The sequence below is a fragment of the Gavialis gangeticus genome, unplaced genomic scaffold, assembly GCF_001723915.1.
Source record: "Gavialis gangeticus isolate Ggan-Ray unplaced genomic scaffold, GavGan_comp1, whole genome shotgun sequence".
In the NCBI taxonomy this organism is placed as follows: domain Eukaryota; kingdom Metazoa; phylum Chordata; order Crocodylia; family Gavialidae; genus Gavialis; species Gavialis gangeticus.
In genome coordinates, this window is record NW_017729006.1 from 14,545,161 (window position 1) to 14,568,862 (window position 23,702).

Sequence of the window (23,702 nt, forward strand, 5' to 3'; positions counted from 1 at the left end):
ACGTTTCTAACGGCAGGCCATCCTAGAGAAATAAAATATTTAATTATCCCCCCTTAGCTCTCAGTATTGTTAGAGTGTGGAGGGAACTGTTTTGTTACAGTATGCAGGAGGAGGTAAAAAATGAACGAACCATTTCTGTTTAGTTATAAACTGTAGCATATAAATCAAATAAATTGGAAAAATTCACCTGTGCACCTACTTTATATTCCGGTGGTATCCTTGCTCCGAAGCCAAAGGCTGGGAACATTTTATCACTGAAATCAAAATAAAAAGGGCATTTTTTTCCCCACAGAAAATATACATCATTACACAAAACATTTATCCCTTCATAATAATTCATGAAAAATATAACAAAGTAGAAGAGTACACAAAAAGCTGACCAAGACTGTCATTTGACCACTATTATTATGTTTGCAAGAAGTCACCCCCCATCCTACGATTATGTTCCTGCCTTAAAACATATACATTACTAGATTCACAAAACTTTATTTTTGAGATAGAATATTATGTATTATATGCCTCTATATTGTGACATAGTGAATAGCTTATTTTTCTTGTGATTCGGTATGCCTACTACCATACATATATGATTAAAATTCACTCAACTGGTTAGCATTAAGCAGTATGAGTAGTCCCAACAATTCCTATATTTAATAGCGTCACAATCCTCATAATTCCAATTGTCCCATCATTAGTCACATGACACATCATTCCTGGGAAGTCTGAGTTTCTGTTTCTACCGCTGTCAGTTTAAAAAATTCAGTTTTGTACAGAGCTCTTAACTGACTTTGTAGATCAGTCCTTTCCACTTCAAATATCAAGTGAATAACACATTGCTGCAGACATACTTGAGAAAGATAAGAGCACCCATTAAAACTGTCAGGCTCCTCAAGCTGCCATACTGCCTGAAAGGCACCATGATGGCCCTGACTGATCACTTGGGAGCTGAAGCAACATGGTGAAAAAAAATCCTTTTGACGTTGTACACTGGCTGACTCAGGGAACTGAAAATGAGTTATAGAAATATCCTCTACCTTCAAATCACTGGTGCACAATATTTGCACGTCAGTGGTCAGTACTATTTGATGGCTAAACTCCCTAGATTGCTGTCTTGCTATAAAATGCCTCTGCTGTATACTTCCTGTAGAATGTACTATTATGTATCATATATGTTATGCTATATGAAAATCAGTCTTATAACAAGTAACAGCATTGCTTGAATGACAATAAAACATCCTGCCCAAGCTATATCACAGAAAAAGTATAGTGACATTTTTGCCAGTTACCTGCTGACTGCCTTTGATTTTATTAACCACTGCTAGAAATGGGGAAACGCTTTTTAATAGTTGCAAATTAGAATGCAGGTATGTACTAAAAGAAAGGAGAAGCCAATAGGAAATAATATAAAAATGTGTTGTGCTGCATCAATAATTAAATATGGTTGATTTATGGAATTAATTTTTGCTGTGAATTAATAATGTGATCTTCCTGCATGACACAGATCTTAATTCCTGATATAATCCTTACATCACACCCCAAATCCTGTGGCTGAGCTGGAAAATATGAAGAGCTATGATCTAAATAATATCCTTCCATAATAAGGTATTTAAATCACCTGAATGTAGCATTTGCAGATAAAGGAGAATTGTAATTGAATTGATTATTGCCATTTTGCTAGGGATAGACATTACACATACACTGGTACAAGTGATTGGAAACCAGCTCAAATCTGTAACACAATAGAAATTCAGTGCACAAAAAATGTTTTCAAAATAGCCAAAATCAGTTCAAGATAAACCTGGATGGATGAAGTATTAGATTTAACTGATTTAGGTTAAATTGGTTCATTGAATTTCTTTCCCAGTTTCCTTCTGGTGTCAGTTTAGCTCACAGTTCCCCAGCATCCCTGGATACTTTGCACCTCCCCTGCAAACCCCTCCTTGCAGGGTGAACAGGCAAGCCTTAGCCCAAGCTGTCTGCCCCAGTCAAGTAGCAGGGAGCCATGCTCTAGCCTGGGTCACTGCAAGCATATTGCTGCATTTCTGGAATCAAAAGTGAATGTCTGTTCACTTGTTTATCAGTTCAACCTATGCAGTTTAGACTAACCTACCAAGATTGAATCAATTCAGCCTCAGGCTTTTTGATTGGCTTACTTAGCCATTATGACTCAAACTTCTCTGGGTCTTTCGCATCTCATCACCATTTTTCCATTAACTCTTTCCCTTGAAATTCAGGGCACTAAGTAAAAACAATGGGTTTGAACCATAGCTTTAGTTCTGCCTACTCTGAACTGCTGAGACACAACAGGAGAAGAGGCCACAGGGGCATCAGAGGTTCCCTTGGTTGCCAGAAAATTATTCTCAGTGTCAGAACAAGCATCAGCACTGGGCAGAAGCCATGCTATAAGGAAGACAGGCATGGCAATTCACTAGGCCCTGAACTACTGAAATAACTACTGCTGTGATTCTTAGTCTTTTCAGATTCAGAGCAGCCCTCTACAACTTGTTTGAATTTGGCAGCACCTCAGTTGAGAACTGCTGTTTCACTGCCTCAGTTTACCTCAGTGATTCTCAGTCAGGTGCTGCCACTGCCACAAATTCCACTGCCAGGTAAAAGAGCCCTGTATATCTCATGAATGGCCAAACTGGGAAGGACTGCAGTATGCACATGCTCTGGCCTGCATTAGATTTAGCCGATAAACCTAAAGTAGGCAGAAGCACCTGCTTTTGCCACAGCCCTTCCCAGTCTGACCCTGCAAGGCAACTCATGGAAACAAAGGCGCACAGGACCAATGGAACTGTCCTGAATGCCCCTGTTTCTGGGAGAAGCATGGGGCAAGGCAAGGGCAGGCATTCCTGAGCACGAGGTGCATAAGGCACTCCTGTGTGGCCACACCAGTGGCAGAGGCGGGACAGAAATAGGTAAAGTTGGAGAGGGAAGGTAGTGCATCACAAGCCCCAAGCGTGGCTCAGGATTCTCAAGAAAGAATAAATTGTACCATGGGCAAAAGCATTAAAATACTACAAGGAAAAACGACACTGTCAAATTCACTTCAGATTTTTTTTTGCAGTTTCTCATTACATACGTGACAGGAAAGGCCCCACTGAAACTTAAAAGAAGGCATAATTTGCAAAACCCTGAGTTACTTGACATCAGGGAGGGTAAATATTGTGAAACATACTTTTCACTATGAATAATAGAAAATCAATGTGAACATCAGCTTTGACAAGGATCACGCATTTTGGAAACTTGTCTTAAAGTTCTGCGATTTGCATAATGAGAAAGTTGAGTTCGAATCCGTAGAAAGAAGTAACTAGAGAAACCAGTGAGGGTTGTTGTACTATCTTGATAGGTTATATAAGTGCCATAATGGTGTTGTTTCTAATTTGTGTGCAGAATTATATGGCTCTTGACATTTCATTCTGCCAATCAGATGCATGACACTTAGAAATACAATGGACTGACTGAACAGATGTGGGGCTTAGGTCAAATTGTACAAACAGGGTTAGGGTTCAGGTTCAATGGACATGCTGTTAGCAAATGTAAGACAGTATGCACCTAAAGTACTAAGGTATTATTTGGTTTTTAAACTAACTGTAATACTCAGGGAAAAGTCCCAAGTAGGACAGTAAAAAATCAGCTTAATACAGAGCAGAGATTTAGATAGAAAGCAAGCCAAGGATGAGGATGTGTAAAGGAAGAGGCAGAAAATAATACAAAAAATATACCATAGCCCCACTTCCAACACAGTGGTCATTTCTGGTTAGCATTTCAAAATAACACAGCAGAAAGAGGAAGGAATACAGAGGAAGATAGCTAAAATGATTAGAAGCATATGGAAGGCCAGCATATGAAAGAAGATTTAAATGATTTAGACTGTGTAGCATGGAAAGCATGCTATTAAGAGGAAATGAAAGAATTTTGTAAAATAATGAATGATAACAAGAAGGTGAACTGGATGCTTACAGTTACATTTTCTCAGTTGCACCGGGAAATAAAATGAATGTAACAGGCAACAAAGGCATTTAATATTGGTAAAATAAAATATATTGTTAGCTTGTGTGCAGGATATCAACGAAGCCAAAGGCCAGGTACAGACATTACACTTTTACTGGTATAAGTGATCAGAAATCAACGTATATCCATAACAGAACAGAAATTCAGCACACGGAGACTTTGTAAAAAATGATGGAACCTGGTCTAAGGCTTGCTCCCTACCAAGGGGTGTGTTCTGTCCATTGCTGAGCTAAACTATGCCACTTACAGAAAACTGTGCAATTTAGACTGATTCTGCCTTGGGCTTTTTAAATGTTTGCACCTGGCCAAGAAGGATTAGTTATTTACATGGAGAATAGGAATGTCCAGTATGACATTAAATTGGATTTAAACTACGGGAAAGAGAAACCATTATGCTTTGCGGTTGAAGTCAGCCATTAACTGAAGACAGCTAGGATAAAACGTCTCCTCTGGGTAAGGTTATTCTATAATTATTCATTATAGTGACTCTTACATTTTCCTGAGAAACAGTTGGTCCTGGCCAACGTGGGAGATAATGGAATAGATGTCTTGTTAGTCTGATAACTGCCTTGTTCCTGTGTTCACACAAGTCAATAAAAGCTACCAGAGATCATCAGCAGGTCTAAACATCAGGCTAAAGCATCCATAGTAGAAAAAGTTTACCTTAATGATTCTGTATGTCTTTTAACCAATCTGTAAGATGATATTATTATGTATTGCTTCCTCCCCACTAGATTATTGTAGGGTTATTTTTATTATGGTTTATAGAAAAACTTTGGCTTCAATTAAGCATGGTTTTTAACAACATGCTTAAACTTAAACAGTTGATGGCTATGGAACTACACTTCTCCTTCGGGTTAATCATGTGCTGAATTAAGGCACTAATGCACTTAGAATGTAGTTGCAAAGCAGACTCAGTAGATTAGTGACTCAGGGGATATAAAATGACAATGACTGTTTTTCCTTTTAGGTGACCACTGAGCAAATGGACACAGACAGGGTATATATTCCTGCTTTGCCTGATGTTGATCAAATAGTTGTTATGAATAGGTCCAAAACAAGCCCTTGGAATTTCTTGCAGGGATTCTGTCTTATTAGAGCCCTTGGAACCGAACCTGTCTCTAATTTTAGTGGTGGGTCAGACAGCTCAGAACTAGAAGGAAGATTCTTGCTAAGTTCTAGTCTGGAGGCAACTGACATCATTTACTGTGCCTTTCATTTCCAGTCTAGCTTTAAAGACAAGGCTGTGAACTCTCTGTGTTATAGTATAGCTTTCCCAAGAGAAAATCAAATATTTGTCTTTCTTATAAAGACATTTCAAACTGCTAAAATAAAAGTGGAACACATTTAATTAAAAACATGAAAAATAGCACAAATATATATATCCCTTGAAACTCTATTAAAATTGTAATCTTTCACACTCAGAGAATGATCAGGAAGAAAATGAGCTGAATTAAATGTTTTATTCCTAAAACATATAAATGAATCAGGTGCTTAAGTGTTTTATTTAGTACTTACTTGAGAGGCTCCTGATGACAGTAAACACTGAATCACAACAGTTTACAAGGGATTATCTAAAGCTCCAAAGGAAATACGGACATCTTTAGAAATCTCTAAACATTTCCAGTTCTTGCATCGCAACCGGAGTTAGGAAACTTTAGTATATCTAGGGGTGACATGCATGATCTAGGAGAGCCAAATAATGATGTCCTTACACTGATTTGAATTACATTCAATTGTTCCACACATGAGAGTTGCAAGACACAAAGCGCCCCTATGCTCCCAGAAGCTGGCAGAGGAGGGGAAGTCGTCAGTCATAGTCTAGCACAGTAGGGGCGAAGGTTTTTTGCCAGACAGGCCACAAACGAGACCCACGCTCTCCATGAGTGTCACTCTGACTCCCTTTCTCAGCCCAATCTTCTGCTCTGCTTTTTCCTCTTTTCCTCATCTGCCACTGTTCTGCATGTCCCCTCCCTGCTCTACTGCATGCCACTTCTGGCACTGGTGCTGCAGGTTGGCCACTGCTGGTCTAACACCTGGTTTGTACCAGCCATCAGAGCTACTAAATGTATTGGTGTGGGCTGGATGAAGAGTATGTTGTACGTCTTGCAGAAGCCCCTAACTACAGAAAGGATGTAGACAAACTAATGAAAGTTCAGAGGAGGGCAACGAAAATGGTTAGGGGGCTGAAGCACATGACTTGTGGGGAGATGCTGAGCGAACTGGGCTTATTTAGTCTGGGGAGGAGAAGACTGAGGGGGAATTTAATAGCAGCCTTCAACTACCTGAAGGGTGATATATAAAGAGTATGGAGCTAGACTATTCTCAGTGGTGGCAGAAAATATAACAAGGAGCAATCAGTGGTTTCAAGTTGCAGCAACGGAAGTTTAGGTTAGGTATTTGGAAAAACGCTCTCACAAGGAGCATAGTAAAGTATGGGAATGGGTTACCCAGAGAGGTTGCAGAATCTCTATCCCTGGTGGTTTTTAAGATGCAGGTAGACAAAGCCTTAGTTAGGTTGATACTGTTGGGGATGGTCCTACTTTGAGCTGGGGGTTGGACTAGATAACCTTCTTAGGTCCCTTCTAACCCACGTTTTCTATGATTCTAAGTGTGGCAGCAGTAACTTTTCCTTTGTACATGCTCAGGATTGTGGCACCCTTCTGGGGCAAATGCATCACTCCAAGGGCTGGGCAGTACTATGAAATACAGCAGAGTCCTGAATTTTTAGTAAGTTCCTGGGTCAAAGAATGAAGGGGTTACAGCACCAGTAAGTCCTTAGTTAGCCAAATTTCCACTGAAGTAAACAAACCTCAGGATTTGGCCCATAATTTGCAGTGGTTTTCCACAGGGCAGTAGGAATTCTAGTGGTAAAATCAAAGGAGCTGCTGTCCTGTTTTGTCTGTTGGAGGCAGGCATTCAGTGCAATCACATAATACTTGTTTAAGATCCAGACATTAAAAGTCAAGCCCCAGCTTTAATTACAGCTCTCAGTCACCTTCAGGGAGCTGGAATTTGCTGAATATGAAGAAATATATATAGTTATGTAACTGAGTTTCAAGAGTATGAAGGTAATGCCTGTCTCACCTGCAAGGGAAATAATTAATGAACAAAGGGAATACAAATCCCCTGCAGCTAACTGCTGACAGGCATCTACTCCCAAAACATCTAACAAAGCCAATTCCAAATTCAATAGCCTTAAAACTTCTCCCCATTAACTTTAAACAAATGTGTAAGGAATTCTGCAGTGCAAAAAATGCCAAATGAAATATGAAACACATCAGCTGAGGGACAAAATACCCATTGAAAAAAGCCATAGGTATGTACAGTGGAGAAAAGCAAAATGTTAAGCAAAATGTGATACTAATGAGGTGTATACCTTACTGGATGTATAGCCTAGTAAAATGGCATTAACAGAAAATCTAATCCAAAATATCCAGCCTCTCTTCTAAATTAGGAATAAATTGAAATGACCTGATGTAGACTTGCAGGAATGAAATTTTTTACCTTAGTAAATGTACTCTGTATAAGTAATGGGTTTCCCTGGGCAGGAAAAGTGTGTGTGGCTCAGGAGAGACATTATTAACCTTTGAAATACCAGCATTTTCTAGATTGGCAGTCAAATGAATTCTTAGGGGGATGCGTATATGTATGTGGTAACTATAAAGGGGTAAATTTAAATTGCACTGGAACATCTATGGAATCACATAGTTTGCCAAAACCCAAATAAGGTCATTTTCACAACTGCTGTAGTCTTAGAGGCTTAAAACTCCACTTGTCTTGCATTGGACCTTCTGTCCTGCAGAGTGACTACTACTAAAGAACGATTAGATCCCACAGAAAAGATACTATCTTCTTACAGCACCAGTTCAGTTTAAAAATTTGAAACTGTGTATCATGCTGGGCCATCTTAAGTAGGCAAAAGAGCAAAAACAGTGCTACATATATATCAATGTTTATTCTTTTTCATTTCATCATAATGCAAAGAGAAGGAATTGCATTATTATAATCAGGGATCCGTGAGACGCGGGATGTGACAGCAGAGGTGTCAGTGCTGCCAATGAAGTTTTCTGCCACATTTTCATTCAGAGCTAAAATTCATTTATGTTGGGGATCAAGGGAGCACAGGGGTATGTTTACATACATACACATCTGCATCGTGTGAGAGAGCAAAAGAAGTGTTTTATGTCTACAAAAAGGGGTCACACAGGGATAAGTGAGAAGGCCAGGAGTCTAACAAATTTCTGTTAAGCCCTGCTGGTACAAGTGGTATTCACTTTCAGTAGGAGATGAAACTTGCATAAAAGATGCCAGAAAATGGCTTGTCTCTATGAACTGATAGGTTTTTAAACAGGACTAATTAGCAGCTCAGCTAAATGCTAATACTAGGGTAGCTTGTATAATAAGTAACTAACATATTTACAAGATGTAGGGGAAAAATCACTATTCTGAAATATTCAGATAATTTATAAATCAGGCCATGGCAATGATCTACTGGCCTACTAGTTCTCAAATGTGCCTTGGGCTCTCTGCCACTTTTTACATTCATTGTACCACTGTGTGTGCCTCTGATTCCTTGTTATGGGTAATAAAATAGTAACACTTTGGGTCGTTACAGCCACACTGCAACCTCTCCAACACCCTAAGATGAATTGTAGAGTTTTTCTCTACTTTTCATTTTCTTTCTTTTCTTACATGTCTATTCCCCCTTTCTCTTCTGCTTCTTTCCCATTCCTTCCTCTCACATATACTCTAGAAGTTCATCACATATCTGCACTTAAAGAAAAACTGTACCAGTACCATAAGTCCATTCCATGGTTATGAAAGATGAATTAGACACTAAACTGATGCTACCCTTGAAGTTAGCTAAAACATTAAGAGCTGTCATTATTTGTGAATCTGTCTAGTTTTTAGTATCAAGCGCTATATAATACAATTTCTGCTATTAATTAGAGTCTGCACTTCAGTACAGGTCATTTCTTTAAAGGGAATCACCACTAGATACATTACACATACTGCTTTAGTTGCTAATACTGACAGAGTGTTAACCATTGTATAAGACCCACCTTCTGTTGTGAGGTGCTGACAACCTGAAGAGATGATAACACAGAATATACTGAAATCCCAGGAGCACAGATATATATGTACAGGAGGAAAAAAGGGTGTGCACAGAAAAAAATGTTTAAAGAAATGTGACCTGCCTTTATACCAGCGTAAATATAGATCCAGATATAACACTCAGCCCTAAAATGGTGAAAGTAGCTTACTTTGGGGCTACATTACTACTTGGAAAGTTGGTATTAAATATACAGTGATATAAGTTACTCTTATATGTGTGTTGTGTGTCTGTAACACTAGTTAATTTAATATTTACTAGCTCTTTACTCAGTCCAAATAGGCTATCAATAGTTCCCAAATAGTTGCCAAAAGTTCAACTTGTTTATCTAGTTCAATTTACTATCCAACTTCAGGATTTGCCCAGTATAACTGGATTTGTCTCTGTTTGCCAGTATAACTTCTAGCCCTGACTCGCCAAAGTTTTTCAGCACATACTTCAATCTTATTAAATAAATAAGAGGTAAGGATTTTTTGTGGATGATATACTTTATTGGGCCATCGGCATAGGTGGCAGGGACACACACAGATTTTCCTGTACCATGCACCCTTTCTTCAGGTCTCTGAGAAAAAAGGAAACATGGCAGACCTAAACAGCAGACAGAACAAAGACCTGTACAGAACTCCACGTGTAAATAAAAACAGGATATATTACCGGGTTTCAGGGGTGTTGGTTATAGCTATGTTGGCCTAAGGACATAAAGCAGACAAGGTTCTTTAGGTAAATGAGATATCTTTTATTAGATCACCTAAATAGTTGGAAAAATTGTTCTTTGCAGTAGATGAGCCTATGAACTTCATTTAATAAATCTACTGGACACAAAAAAAATCATGGACTAAATACAGACATTGGATTTATGGCACGTTATAACCTGTCTGGTATCTGACAATCCCAGGTAACTTCTCTACATTTTACCAGCTCATTCTATCACCAGGTCAACATTTCCTCTCTCCTTCCACCTCTACCCCACCCCTTTCTGCCTATTAGTCTCGCACCTATCATCTCCCATCCCCTCTCGTCTTCCCTGCCATGCATTTGCATTTTCACAGACCTGCATTTTGCATATTTTCTGTTCCACCCAGGAGGGCACACAAACACCAGGAGACTCTCCCTATGCCTAAAGAAGGGTGTTCATGCCCTTAAGCTTGCAAAGAACAATTTTTCCAACTATTTAGTTGGTCTAATAAAATATATCACATTTACCCAAAGAACTGTCTGGATATATTACCAGATAGTTAACAGACAAGAGACAATGTTTAGCTACCTGACAATCTCTCTTATATCCTGTTTTCATTTTCATAAAAAACCATTATGGCTACAACAGCACCCCAACACCACCATTACATCCACACTTAATTCTAAGCATGTGGTAAGGGATTTGCTAGTCTGGAGATTGCAAGGAACCGGTTTTTATACTTCTTTGCTCATCTTCCTGGTATGTGAACTTTATTTTCTTCCTGTTATACAAGAAATTCAAGAAGTATAGAAATATATTTTCCTCATAGTTCTTAATTGTGTCTAGATATGCTAATTATCTTTTTTGCCTAGTAGCCTCCAGAAAAGTTGTTTCTATAATTAAAATTTTAAAGAGACATGATTAATAATTAACATTTTTTTAATTTATTGAGCTGCACTGGTGATTTAATTATGTCACACTCATAGCTTCAAGTAGTTAATTTATGAACAATTTAGTGTTGAACATAGTGAACTTACTAATATAAGCAATATTCTTGTGCCCCCAAATTAAATCTTTACTATTATTACCTTCTCAGTGAAAGCAGGCCTCTGCTTTCCTCCTTGACTCTAAATACATTTTCTTCAGATGGCTACAGAAAAGATAATTCACTCAATTCCTTTATCAATAATTGCTAGCTAAATATAATTGCTAGACAATAAACTACCTGTTGATTTTAATATATTCTTAGGAGTGAGAATAAGTTATAACTGGAAACTAGACCTGAAGATCTAATTCAGGACATTCAGTTTCCCTTTCACAAGCTCTGACCCAAAGCACTTAATTTAAGTATGTATTTAACTTCACACATGGGAGCAGAACTAATCATTCCAACAGAACCTGTGTAACGGGCTTAAGGTTATATCCATGAAGTGCTGTGTGGGATTTAGATCTTTGTCACCTTAATTTTCATGTCCATTCTAATAAATCACTAATCACCCCTGAAGACACTGGGTGGCCTGGTTTTTGGCATGGGACGTTTTCTTTTAGATTTTTTAATTGTGTATATGGGTTTATATGGTGGGGAATCTGATTCATCCAGTTCAAAAATATCAAGATGAATATTATGAATAATAGCCACCAGTACTAAAAACTGTTATTAGTCACCAAGTACCAACACTGGAGTTAGCAAAAGTTAATGTCAAAATTTGCTGTGTTTTCAGTGGGTATGAGATCAGAACCGCAAATGCTTTCAAACCTTTTGCAGAACATTGCTCAGTGTTTGAATCTGTGAAGAGTTTGGTATTTACACTATATACATTTTGCACAGCTCTGAATAAATTATTCCAGTACTTAGCTGGAATTATTTATTGTCTGAACATTAGGAGCCTTTTGGGGAATTGGCTACACACCCAAGTTTTAAACATACAACAATTTATCTGCTAACATAAAGGCTCAGTGCAAAATACAGTATTAAGGAACATACAGATTTAGAATTAAACAGGTTATTTCCTTTAGATGAAAACATGGATGGATTAAAAACAAACACCCTCCCTACCCTCGCCCACTTCCTTCTATTTCAAAGGTACTTTGAAATTGAAAAATATAACTACTATCTTTTAAGGTTTAATAAAAAGAGATATGGATTAAAAATAATTCCTAGTTAACTCTTGATATATCAAATGTCTAGAATGAGTAAAATGGATACATTTTAAACAAACCGCTTCACAAATTTCTAAGACAGAACATACAGCACACTGAAAATGCCCCAGACAGAGTGTGACGGACCATGATTCTGTAATATGACAAAATATTTTAAATATTTTAAGAGTATATTTGCCCCTTATCTTTTTCAAGTTGTGTATGTTAATTTGACTATATATGGCAGAGTCTCATTTAGACCAAGTCCCTTTTCTATCACATTGATAGTACAAAGGCCCTGAAATTGGATGTACATGTAAAAATATGTTACAATTAAACATAAAAGAGAATAGTTTCAAATTTGAACATAGTTTCAAATTGGGAACAGATTCAGATATAAAGGTCCTGATTCAGCCAAGTATTAAACAGAGCAGGAATTAACTGTATCCTTAAGAAAGCACCTTTATACATGTTTAAGTTTGATTTCATGGAAACTTAATTCTGAGCTATTTTCTTGATGAATCAGGGAAGAACATTGAAGGAAAATAAATATTTAATTGAAAATACAGAAAATCTGATTCGGAGGCTAGAAGATTATACACAGAAAAACACAGATTTCTGTATTTCAAACATAGGGCCACTGGCTAGATATCCAAATTCAAATTTACTCCCTTGACTTCATTCATGCTATCATCACCAAAATCCTACATTAACAGAATCATTTACAAAATTATTTATCAGGCAGCTTGCAGGTGTATCAGAAGTCTAAGCCAAGTAACTGTATCCATGTCCTTAAAACAATCACTGTTCAGCCAATATATCTTCCTCTTACAGAGCCAACCATCACTGTGTAATGATGAATGGCATTCAAGGTTGGTTGATCATTTTCCAACACTGTCTCTTGTCAAACAAATGACTGAGGCCATCAGGTGAGCCGTTTTAATATACTATATATATATATTGTGTTGCTGGGATTTCTGGCAATGACTTTCAGTGAGAGGACTTTTTAAAACACCATAAAGGATACATCTTCTATATTATTGTACAATTATGAGTTAACGATTTACACTATCTAAAAGTGCTAATGTAGGCCAGTAGTGTACAAAGGTACTCTCTGATGATCTGCACCATAAACTGTGTTGTGTGTTTCTTTATTGTCCAGAACATTAGGAAATACATTTACAGTGTCTTGGAATGGGTTTGCAGTACTGGAAGTTAAAAAATGTTCTTTTTCACTTGTGAAACAAGAACACTAGGTATAGACATCTCTGAATAAAAATAAATATGCACAATTACCATGTATTTCCTTTTCAGTGGTAATTTTTCTCACAATAGTCATAGATGAGCCTAGTATTAAAAATAATAATTTCTATTGGAGAACAGTGAAGTTTCATTCATTTGGTTTCTTATTTCATTTTTGTGTCTGTGGACAGACTCATACATTACAGGAAAAAAACTTTTCACATGGATTTGACCAATTTAAATGTGGTTAGATTATATCAAGAGTTTTCTCTGGGAAGAAAGCACTTGCAAATTTTTAGTTAAAATACAGTCTATTTTATTGCATTATTTTACCTATCTCTAACTTTATACTGTCATTTTTACTAACAATTTATTTTGAAGTACAATTGCTTCCATAGATCTATAGACTTGTTTTATCTAATAGATTTTATAAATGGTGTTTAATGTGACTATAATCGTTTTACTAATTCTTGTATATTTTTAGAATCTTATTTTTTACATAAATTGAATGCTTCCCTTTCATTTATAACCTATTGCTATTTTTTCTTAGCCACTAATTATTTCATGTATAAAAATTCATCTTTTCTATCCCTAATGACAATGGCTAATGATGCCATGACTTGAAGCAATTACTGTTAAAAAGTTTTCTCCGCAAATGAACACCTATTCCTTTTTTCCGTTCCAGTATCAGACTGAGTTATGTCTATAGCACTGAAGCATTTTGCAATCAGTTTAACAATCAGAGACTATTTCTCATTGTCTGAATATTGCTGATGAGACGCAGAATCTTACTCTTTCAGACTTTACAATACTGCTCAACCCCATTCATTCAGTCTCTGAAGCATACAGATAAATGAGTTTTCAGATGAACTAGAAATATTCTATTGTATTAAAGCAATAATGCTCAACCAGGGTGTTACTGCACCTTGAGGTGCCTTGAGATCCTTGTAAAGGTGCTCTGGGGTGCTACACAATGTTAGCACTGTTAGATGTGCAAACAGGATTCACAAGATAAACCCAGAGATTTCAAACAGGAATCCACTGCCGTGTCTAGAAGAGTGCAGATGTTTGATTCCCTGGGGACAAGCAGCAGCAACACAACTTGTACCACTGCTGCTTGTCCCTGGGGAACGCCTGTGCCACATACACTCTGGTGCACAGCAAGTTACCCTGGGTGTGGTAGGAGAGGCTGGGGCCAGCAACTGTGCTGGCTCCAGCAGCTTTACCTGGTGTCCTGGGGGCTGGGGAAACTGCAGCTGCACTGCTCCTGGCCAAGCTCTGGTTTTAGACGGTGCACATTGCCACCACGCGCACCGCCCTGCTTTTTTAAGGTGCAGGTTTTTTTGACCCAGGGTCTCCCAGGGTCAAAAAAATCCACCGCACTACAAGGTAGCAGCGCAGGGAATGCTTGAATGTGCAGCATGTGGCACCGCAGATAGGTCTGTGGCACCACATACCCACGGCTGCGCTGATTTGGACGCAGCCCACGGATGTGTCCTCATGAGCAGGAACATGCGTTCCCCAAGGAGAACTAGCAGCAGCACATATTTGCGCTGCTGCTAGTTGTTCCCGAGGAGCACCCCAGCACATATGCTCTGAAGCATGGCAAATTGCCCTGAGTGCGGTAGGGGTTACTGGGCTGGCCCCAGCAGCTTTACCTGGGGATCCAGTAGTGGCAATGTGGGCAAACGGAGCCTGGCCAGCAGCCAGAATGTAGAGTATGTAAAAGAAAATCTTGCTTTCTGTTTTGCATGCTAGAGATGTGACCTGCTGTAACATCCAGTGACTCTAGGATTCCTATTAATGGACTTATTAGATATAATTTTTTAAATTTAAAAGACTCTAAATAATATCCATACCATACTATAAAAGGGAGTCTCTTGTTTCAGATCAGGCTATGTTACAGATATTGTTGCAAACAAAATGAGCTATGCCAAAGTCGGTTTCATTTCGCAAAGGTTTGGGTATATACTTTGTGTTTCACTTAACTACACCAGAGAGCTCCTTTGATTTTTTGGTTCACTGAATCTGTGAGGCTCAAACCACACTACTGAATTTTGCCTGCTTTTGGACCAAAACAGATGAAATCCTGATCTCTTTTGCTTTTCTTTTGTGAAATAAGCAATTAAATTTTCCATGGAACAGAAATTTTAATTCTCACACAGAAACCTGGGTTATCAGGATATCTGGGCTTGATGTCAGCTAAATGAATGAGAGCATATAGATGAAAACCTTATGTTTTGTTTGTGCCAGCTATAGATGTGACTTGAAGTGAAATCCAGTTAGTCTCTCCCCCAGGTAATCTTAATTATTATTAATTAACATTTTTATGAAGCTTCATAAATGTGAATACTGCGTTAGATCTTCTCTCATAACTTATTGGTGATATTACTGAAAAAACCCCAGAAAGATGACTGGTTGTAGCTTAGCTTTTATATTTACAGGAATAAGCCATACAGAGACAAATCAATTTATAATGAATAACTATGCCTACATAAAGTTGTACTGCTTTAAGTATTTCAATTGTTAAACTTCTAGCAGTGCTAACACTGTGTGTAAACGAGTCCTTAAATTCTTGTTTCTTTCCTTGCTTGAATGTTCACCAGAATGTACTACCTGTGGTATTAAATAGTAAATATTTAATACAATTTTTTATGCTTAGATTCATAGTCTTAAGGCACCTGCCAGACGTTACATATATTATGCAATTAACTGGTTAATTGTGCAATACATTTAGACTGACCACACGTGCAAAGTAATTATCATGCCATTCAAACGTCCAGCCAGCTATAAAAATAACCAATCAGCTATGAAGTTGGTGCTTGAAAATGTATAAAAACTTTACAGCAAGTATCTATCCAGCTTTAATTTGAATATGCGGCAGGTCCCCAGGTTTGACCATCAAATGTTCTGATACAAACATATCAGCACGTCTGTTTCTTTCACTCCTCTTTGAGGGAATGTTTCATTAGCCAGAAAATGGAAATGTTTTTAAACAAAGTACTGGGCATACACTTATATGCAACATATGTAAACTCCTCCCCCTTTCTAGCAAAAATAAAACTGGCACTCACTATCACCTTTATGAGCTTTGGCATTTCTGTGTTGTTACAAAATGTATGCCACGTATACCAGGATTGCTCTCTACAGTTACTTTTGAAATCAATCACTGTATAACAATGCTATAGAGAGCCAATTAAAAAAATACTTAAATGAAGTTTACAAGGTACTCAGATAAATAATGACCAATTTATTTGAAAGGAGGAGGAAGACACTTGAAATCAATAGAATATGAATAATCAAGACTAGGGCCCCAAGGGATTTTATTTTACTGATTTTCCCTTTGTTTTTAGTTTTAGTGAAGTTTTCATTTCATTTAATATTTATTTGCAGAGAAGTGTCAATGATGATTATACTTAGGTCCTTTACAAAATCCAGTTTCAAATAAAGAATCATTTGTAAACTGTTATAGAATCAGGTAGAGTTAGTTCTATGCACACAAGCACACCAGGAAAGATGCTTTAGTTGCATTTGTAAATGCAAGTGTAATGCAAATAGCCAGGCTTTGAAACGTGCAATTCAGTAAGGGCCATGAAAGAATTCATGGGCATACTGATGACATTTCTTGGCAACAGACACTTCATTACTATACAGAAGTCAATTTAAAATGATTGATTTGTTCAAGTGTGTGTCAAGTTATTTGTAGATCAAAACTTTCTTTACTTGCAATGATACCTGCAGCTAATATTGAACTACCTTAGCCAGCAGCATGTAGTCATTAGTATCATACTGTTAAAACACCTTCTTTAGACAATGCTGTTAGCAAACATGGTTATTTACCTGTCATAGTCTTGGCAAATCTCCCCCACAGCTACCAATGCTTTCAGGTACTCATTGGGTTGATAGGGGTGAATATAGTGCAGTGAGCAGCTGTTCCTGGGATCACCATTTGATGCTGTGAAATCTATAGCTACCTGGAAAACAGGAGGAAGAGTCGCATTAGGTAGTTGTTTCATATATAGGTATCAAGATTATATTTCTTTATCAGAAGCAGGTGCTGTCTAAAAAGCTCTAAAAGAAAAACTGAACTTAATCAATCTAAGCTTACAATAACACTTTAGTAGCACCACCATATATAGAACTGAAATCAGCATCAGCAGAATGATCATTCTGCATTACAATATGTTTTTCTACCTAGCTATAATAGATGATATACAATATCATACATAATGTATGTAAGTCCAGGTTGCTTTTTCTTGAACTGCAATACTTCGTTTTTCTAGCTTACTTTTAAATTACATTATAAAATCAACTCAACCAAATTTAACTTTTGGTATTTTATTTAGAGAATTCTGTACTATTAAAAATCTAACTAATTAGCCTTATGCTCTGGAGTTCAATTAAATTTTTCCCATTCACCTGCTTCCAGAGCCATACATCTGTGCCTAGTAAAAAGTCCCAGAGTCAAAATCCCTATTGAAAATATAAATTACAGCTCCAGATAAGGTCAAATTCCTTCCTTCATTTTTAGTTGCTGCTAAAACTTGCTATGATTTTAGTAACAATGGTAATTAGTCCTTATAGAGTTCTTTTCATCTTCAAAGAATTCCATAACCACTAACTAATTAACTCTCCCTATTTTGGAGATAACAGGAAGCTTGAAGGTGAGCTTCAGGGCAAAAATAAAACTTGAGTTAAGCACAGATTTTTGTGCTAAAGGCACTCACCACACACTGTATGAGACATTCACCAGAACAGAATTTTAATAAATGTTTTCAAAACTATTTTTTTTTTGGAATTCTCTTTGTATTTCCGAAATCACTAAGGATATCCCAGAACACATCAGTCTTGTGACATTGCAATCATTGGCTGCAAGAGCTGGAACGGCATTTCTGATATTTGTGATCCTGCATTCTAGAATCTCTTAAGTGAACCAGTAAGAATGAAATCAATTCACAAAAGTAAAGAGCAATTTAAAACAATCCTATAATTAAAGCTTATTTCTGTAACATTTCTTTTCTTCCCAAAACCTGTTACTTACATGGATATTCAGCTCTCAATTTGGTTTGCACTGTTATTTTGCAGTTCACCTTTACATGACTCATCCAAGGCTACAAAAGAAATTGCTTCATATTTGAATCTATAAAGAGAAAGTTCCTGGCTTCCCTCTAGGTCGCTCGCTTAACACGCCAGATTCTTCCTCTTTCAAAAAGAAAGATCTCTCCTGCATGAAAAACCTCCTCAGATGGGGGCTACTCCTGGGGACAGGAGTAGACTAGGGTGATGGTTTGGGAAAGACATGGGAAGCAGAGGAGAGGGAAGGTTGTAGGCTGGAATACCTGTTCACTCCCTCTCTCAGGAAGATTTCTAGCACTACACATTTCTCAGAGATTCACAGTGCTAGAAATGAGCACCTGTCCATGCCTACAACCATTCTCCATACAGAACTTGGCTTTTCTATCATGAACTCCTGCAAGTTAGTAACTGGGGGAGCTGAGACAGTACTCTGTATGGGAGAGTACGCTTATTAGGGCTGTGCGAAGCTTTGGTCGCTGATTTGATTCAGCCTGATTCAGTGGCTGAATCTCTGAATCCAAATTAAATCAGGAGACCCTTTAATCCCTCTGAATTGAATCAGAACCCTCCAAATCGATTCGGAGAGATTTGATGATTCAGACATAGACATAGCTTTAAAAGTTTTTTCTACATACTTCAAAGTACCAGGTGCCTCATGAATGCTGAGATGCTGGGGCGGGTGCAGTGTCCCATGGGAGCATGGGGGGGGGTCCCCAGTGTGCTTGGCGGCAGACCCAAAAGTGGACCAGAAGAACTTCCTGTTCACTTCTGGGTCTGCCACAGACCATGCAAGAGACCCTCCCTCTGCCCCTCACCCCCCAGCTTGGCGACTAGTACCTCCTGGGTCTGGGGTGGCACCCAGGATCCCCCCCACAGCAAATCGCTAAGCCAGGGAGGCGTGCAGCCCCCCCGCACTCCTGTGGGATGCTCCATCCACCCCACTATTTCAGCATTCATGAGCCACGCCTGGTACCTCAAGGTATTCAGAAGAGACATTTAAAGCTGTGTCTATGGCCGAATCGCTGATTCTCTGAATCAGCATTGAATCTTCAGATTCAGATTTGGCTGAATCAAATCACTGTCCCCTGATTCAGGCCGAGTCTGAATCAAATGTGGCCTATTTCACACCCCCCTAATGTTTATTGCTTAATCTGTCTCTTTGTCCAGCAATGGTTTCTGCTCACATTTGGATGTATTCTAAAAAAACAGTGTTTCTTGTGTGACACACAGGAATTTGCAGGATCAAGGCCTGTGGAACAGTATTTTTAAAAGCAGCTGTATATAATTAGGATTCTGTAGCTGTAGATAGGTAGCTAATTCAGTGGCCTGACTTTCAAAAGTACTGAGAGTATCACAGCTCCCAGTTTTTGTGGGTACTTAGCACTTGAAAAATCAGGCTACTGATGTAGCTGTCTCACTTAATTTAGGAACTTAACTTTAGGCTTTTACTTTTGAAAATCTTGGTTCATATGATTATTTACTACTGTACTTGCATTTACTCTGGAATGCAATTAAAAATATTTTTCATTGATTTTAGGGCGATAATTGTTGTTTCTAATCCCTGTAAAATACAAAAATTTTCCTGCATAACAGAGAAGTTGGGAACAGCTCTTAAAAAGTTTTTGCAGTGGCCTTTTTCACAGATAATCTCAAAACAGATTCTTAATGAGGTTGAAGTAAAATGCACTAGAGGGAATTGAGCTAGTCCTGCTGTCTTGCCATGGCTGTTTGCCAAAGTCATGTGGTGCTTTTTAACTGAAAGTGATAGCAGCATATAGGAATGAGCAGTGAGTTCTGTGAGCAAGGCAGAAAGTCTGTGGTTAGGGTTTGGGGTGAGAAGAAAACCTCAATGTAACATGTTACTTTGTTGGAAAGTGTCTCTGTAGTATATATTTTCTCAGTGCCTGTGTATGTATAAACCACGAATACCCTAATTTCCTATTGGGATGTTTTTATGCAGCCGATCATTTTTCTCCATGGTACAATCTTCTCAGTACATAGAAAAGGAACACATCCTCTCAATTCCATCACTAACTACAATTACAGCTCTTTTGCAAAAGCATTATATATTTCCTCTGCATACAGTGAGGTCTTTAAAAGCAGTCAGGCTTTTAAAAAATGAGCCTCAAAGGATGCTAGGAAGATGGCTCCCTTCAATTTTCTGCAAGAAACAAGGCTACTCCTTTCTTGATGCATTGCATTGCAAATGTTTGGTTTTGATCCCTTTATATCTTAGCTTCTTTAGTGGAGAACTTCTAGGGAAGGGTGGAATTATATTTTCAATGGTTCCAAACTAATAGCATGTAGCACCTCTACCCTTGCAATGTTTCAGGCTGAGGATCACAGCTATGTGTATGCAAGTAGGTAAAAGATTTGTGTTACTCAGCTAATGTATCCAAGTAGTACAAGGAAAAACAGGCCAGTCTAAATCCTCTGTCAAAGCAGGAATTTTCCCTTCAGTGTATTCACTAGATTTTCATAGACATTAGGGCTGGAAGGAACCTTGGAAGATCATCGAGTCCAGGCCCCTACCCAAGGGGCAGGAAGTCAGCTGGGGTCATAGGATCTCAGCAAGATAAAGATCCAAATGTCTCTTGAAGGCATTCAAAGTAGGTGCTTGAACCACCTCCAGCGCCAGTCTGTTCCAAACCTTGGGGGCGGGCTCGGACAGTGAAGAAGTTCTTCCTTATGTCTAGCCTGAAATGGTCATGGAGGAGTTTGTGACCGTTAGACCTTGGCATCCCTTGGGACGCTCTGGTGAACAGACATCCCCCCCAGATCCTGGTGAGCACCCTGATAAACTTATCGGTGGCCACCAGATCACTCTTGAGCCTGCGCTTTTCCAGGCTGAAGAGTCCCATGGCTCTCAGCCTCTCGTCGTAAGGTCTGTTTTCCTGACCTCTGATCATGCGTGTGGCTCTTCTCTGGACTCTCTCAAGCTTCTCCACATCCTTTTTGAATTGTGGAGCCCAAAACTGGATGCAGTACTCCAGCTGTGGCCTCACCAAGGCCAAGTACAACAGGAGAATGACATCCTGGGATTTGTTTGAGAAGCATCTATGGATGCAAGCCAGCATTTTGCTCGCTTTACTAGGTGGAGCATCCCACTGAAGGCTCATGTTCATCTTATGGTCAATCATGACCCCCAAGTCCCTTTTGCCCGTAGTCCTAGCCAACGTAGCACTGCCAAGCCTATAAGGATGCTGCAGGATTTTCTTCCAAAGGTGGAGAACCTTGCATTTTTTGGTGTTAAACACCATCAGGTTCTCACCTGCCCATTTCCTGAGCCTGTCAAGGTCAGCCTGGATCACCCTTCTGTCCTCAGGTGTGGCTGCTTTCCCCCAGAGTTTGGTGTCGTCAGCAAACTTGGTCAGTCCGCTTCTGATACCAATGTCCACATCATTAATGAACATGTTGAACAGTGTAGGCCCAAGGACAGAGCCTTGGGGGACCCCACTGGTCACAGAGCACCATGATCATTGACTTCCATCAATCACCACCCTCTGGGTCCGACCACGGAGCCAATTCCCCAGCCAGCGGATTGTGGTGGACCCAAGGCCACAACTGGCCAGTTTCGCCTAGAGGTGATCGTGGGATACCAAACTGAAGGCTTTTTTGTAACTAGTTGGACTTCCGTTGCAGTCTTGGCTTTCCTGGTTTGCTCCCTGCAGGTCCTTTTGTCCTGTATATCTTTCAACGCCCGAAGTATTTGCATTTCCATAGCTTCCCACTGTGCTATATGAGTATTCCATACTCGGGGCAGTGCCAGCCTCTTCCTGGTGGGAGGGCTGAGGTGGGCTAGACAGAGAATTTGGGGGCCGTGCTATACACCTTCTGGCCAAAAATACTTAGCTGGCCAGGCCAGGAGCACTACACCTCTGCGGGCTGTGGGTGGGAGCAAGGTGGGCTCAGCTGTGCAGGGTGGGCAGAGGTGGCTCTGGGAGGAGAAGCGGGGTTTGGACAGGAGGGCTGGGAAGGGTGGCTACAGGGGATTAAGGTGAATTTTGGGGTGGCTATAGGCTCCCCAAGCCTCCCAAGCGCTGCCCCTGATTCCATAGTAAAAGATTATATTCAAGTTTGCTCCTATCAGATCTGTCAACAAATAACCAGTTTTTCCTATTATCATAACCTTTTGACACACAAACTACCTGTACGCCCTGTTACTTAGAATTCTTCACATTCTTTCTGCTATACCTCCTAAAGTGAAGATAATGTCTTCTGATTACAAAACTATTAACTTTGCCAACTTCTTCTGAACATTTTTCATATGGCAAGGAACACAGCATTCTGCAATAAGAGCCTCCTGGAAGGAACCGTGTGGATTCTGCACTATTGATTATCAACGTCATAGAAGAAAGCTTCTTAACAAATAGTCTTATAGGGAAAAAAGTTTACGTCTGGCTTTCTGAGGTATTTGATCTAACCAAGAACTATCTGCCCAGAATGGCTGTGCAAAGTATCCCAAGAGTTCACAGCATGAGGTTACAAAAGCACTCATTACTGCTTTAAATTAGCAGGTACACCAGGCTATAGCTTTTTGTTTTCAACCCTATGCTTAGCATTCAAGTTTCCCTCCCCCATCAGATGCTTTTTCAGATCACAGCTGCAGTGTACAGCCTATACACTGCGTGAACTCAAGGAAACATAATTAATTCTGAGACAAAAAAGGGTTGGATGACTTGATATGAATTTGTGAGCTCTGCAAGTGTCTTCAGGAAAAAGAGGAAAGAGGAAAAATATTGCCATAGTTTTTAGGAATTCATTTCTATGTTGATAGTAACTTTCCATAATAGTTTTCAAGAATTCTAGAAATGCTGTTCTACGTGTTCATTTCTAGCACTGTAAATCTAAGTTACAGGGAATGGGTGTTTTAGGCATAGAGTATTTCAAGAAAGTGCCTTAGACAAGTGCAGTACTAGTTGATTATGAAATGAATGCAAACAGTAAACAACTTAACTGCAGGCTGCTGGGTAATTTGAAAAGGCTGCACTAAGTACAGATAAATTATCGGTATACATTCCAAAATGAAACAGTATGGCATATTTCTGGTGTTTTGACTCCCCCCCAACCACGCAATTGAGAGTGATAGCGTCAGAATGTACATATACAGCACCCATTTACACACGTGTATGGAATACACGTTATTTTTGTGAGTAAATTAAAATATTTGTGCACGTAAATAACAGTTCGCAAACGTTTCACAGGAACATGCTGAAGCTAGGTTGAACTCTGTTAAAATGTTGATGCAACAAAAATTATAACAAGGATTGTACTGGGTATCGAGACAAATAATACCTGTTGACTATGTTAACTTGAACAAAAAAAATCGGAAGAAACATTCAATAACTCATGAATAATGGAACACCATAACATAGTAATAGATATTCTCAAGACCTTTTCACATTTATAATACTCTTCTCATCTCATGTTTCTATC

The 23,702-nt window shown here is 38.9% G+C and overlaps 1 protein-coding gene across 1 annotated transcript in view; it reads right to left on the reverse strand.

Moving 5' to 3' along the window:
• CPNE4 (copine 4) overlaps positions 1-23,702 on the reverse strand; it is a 367,095-nt gene that overhangs the window by 48,889 nt on the left and 294,504 nt on the right. Inside the window, exons 10-11 of the mRNA XM_019508845.1 lie at positions 17,031-17,164; positions 200-254 (exon numbers count right to left, since the gene is read on the reverse strand). Of these exons, the coding sequence (XP_019364390.1) occupies positions 200-254; positions 17,031-17,164 (189 nt within the window). The remainder of the gene's footprint in view (positions 1-199; positions 255-17,030; positions 17,165-23,702) is intronic.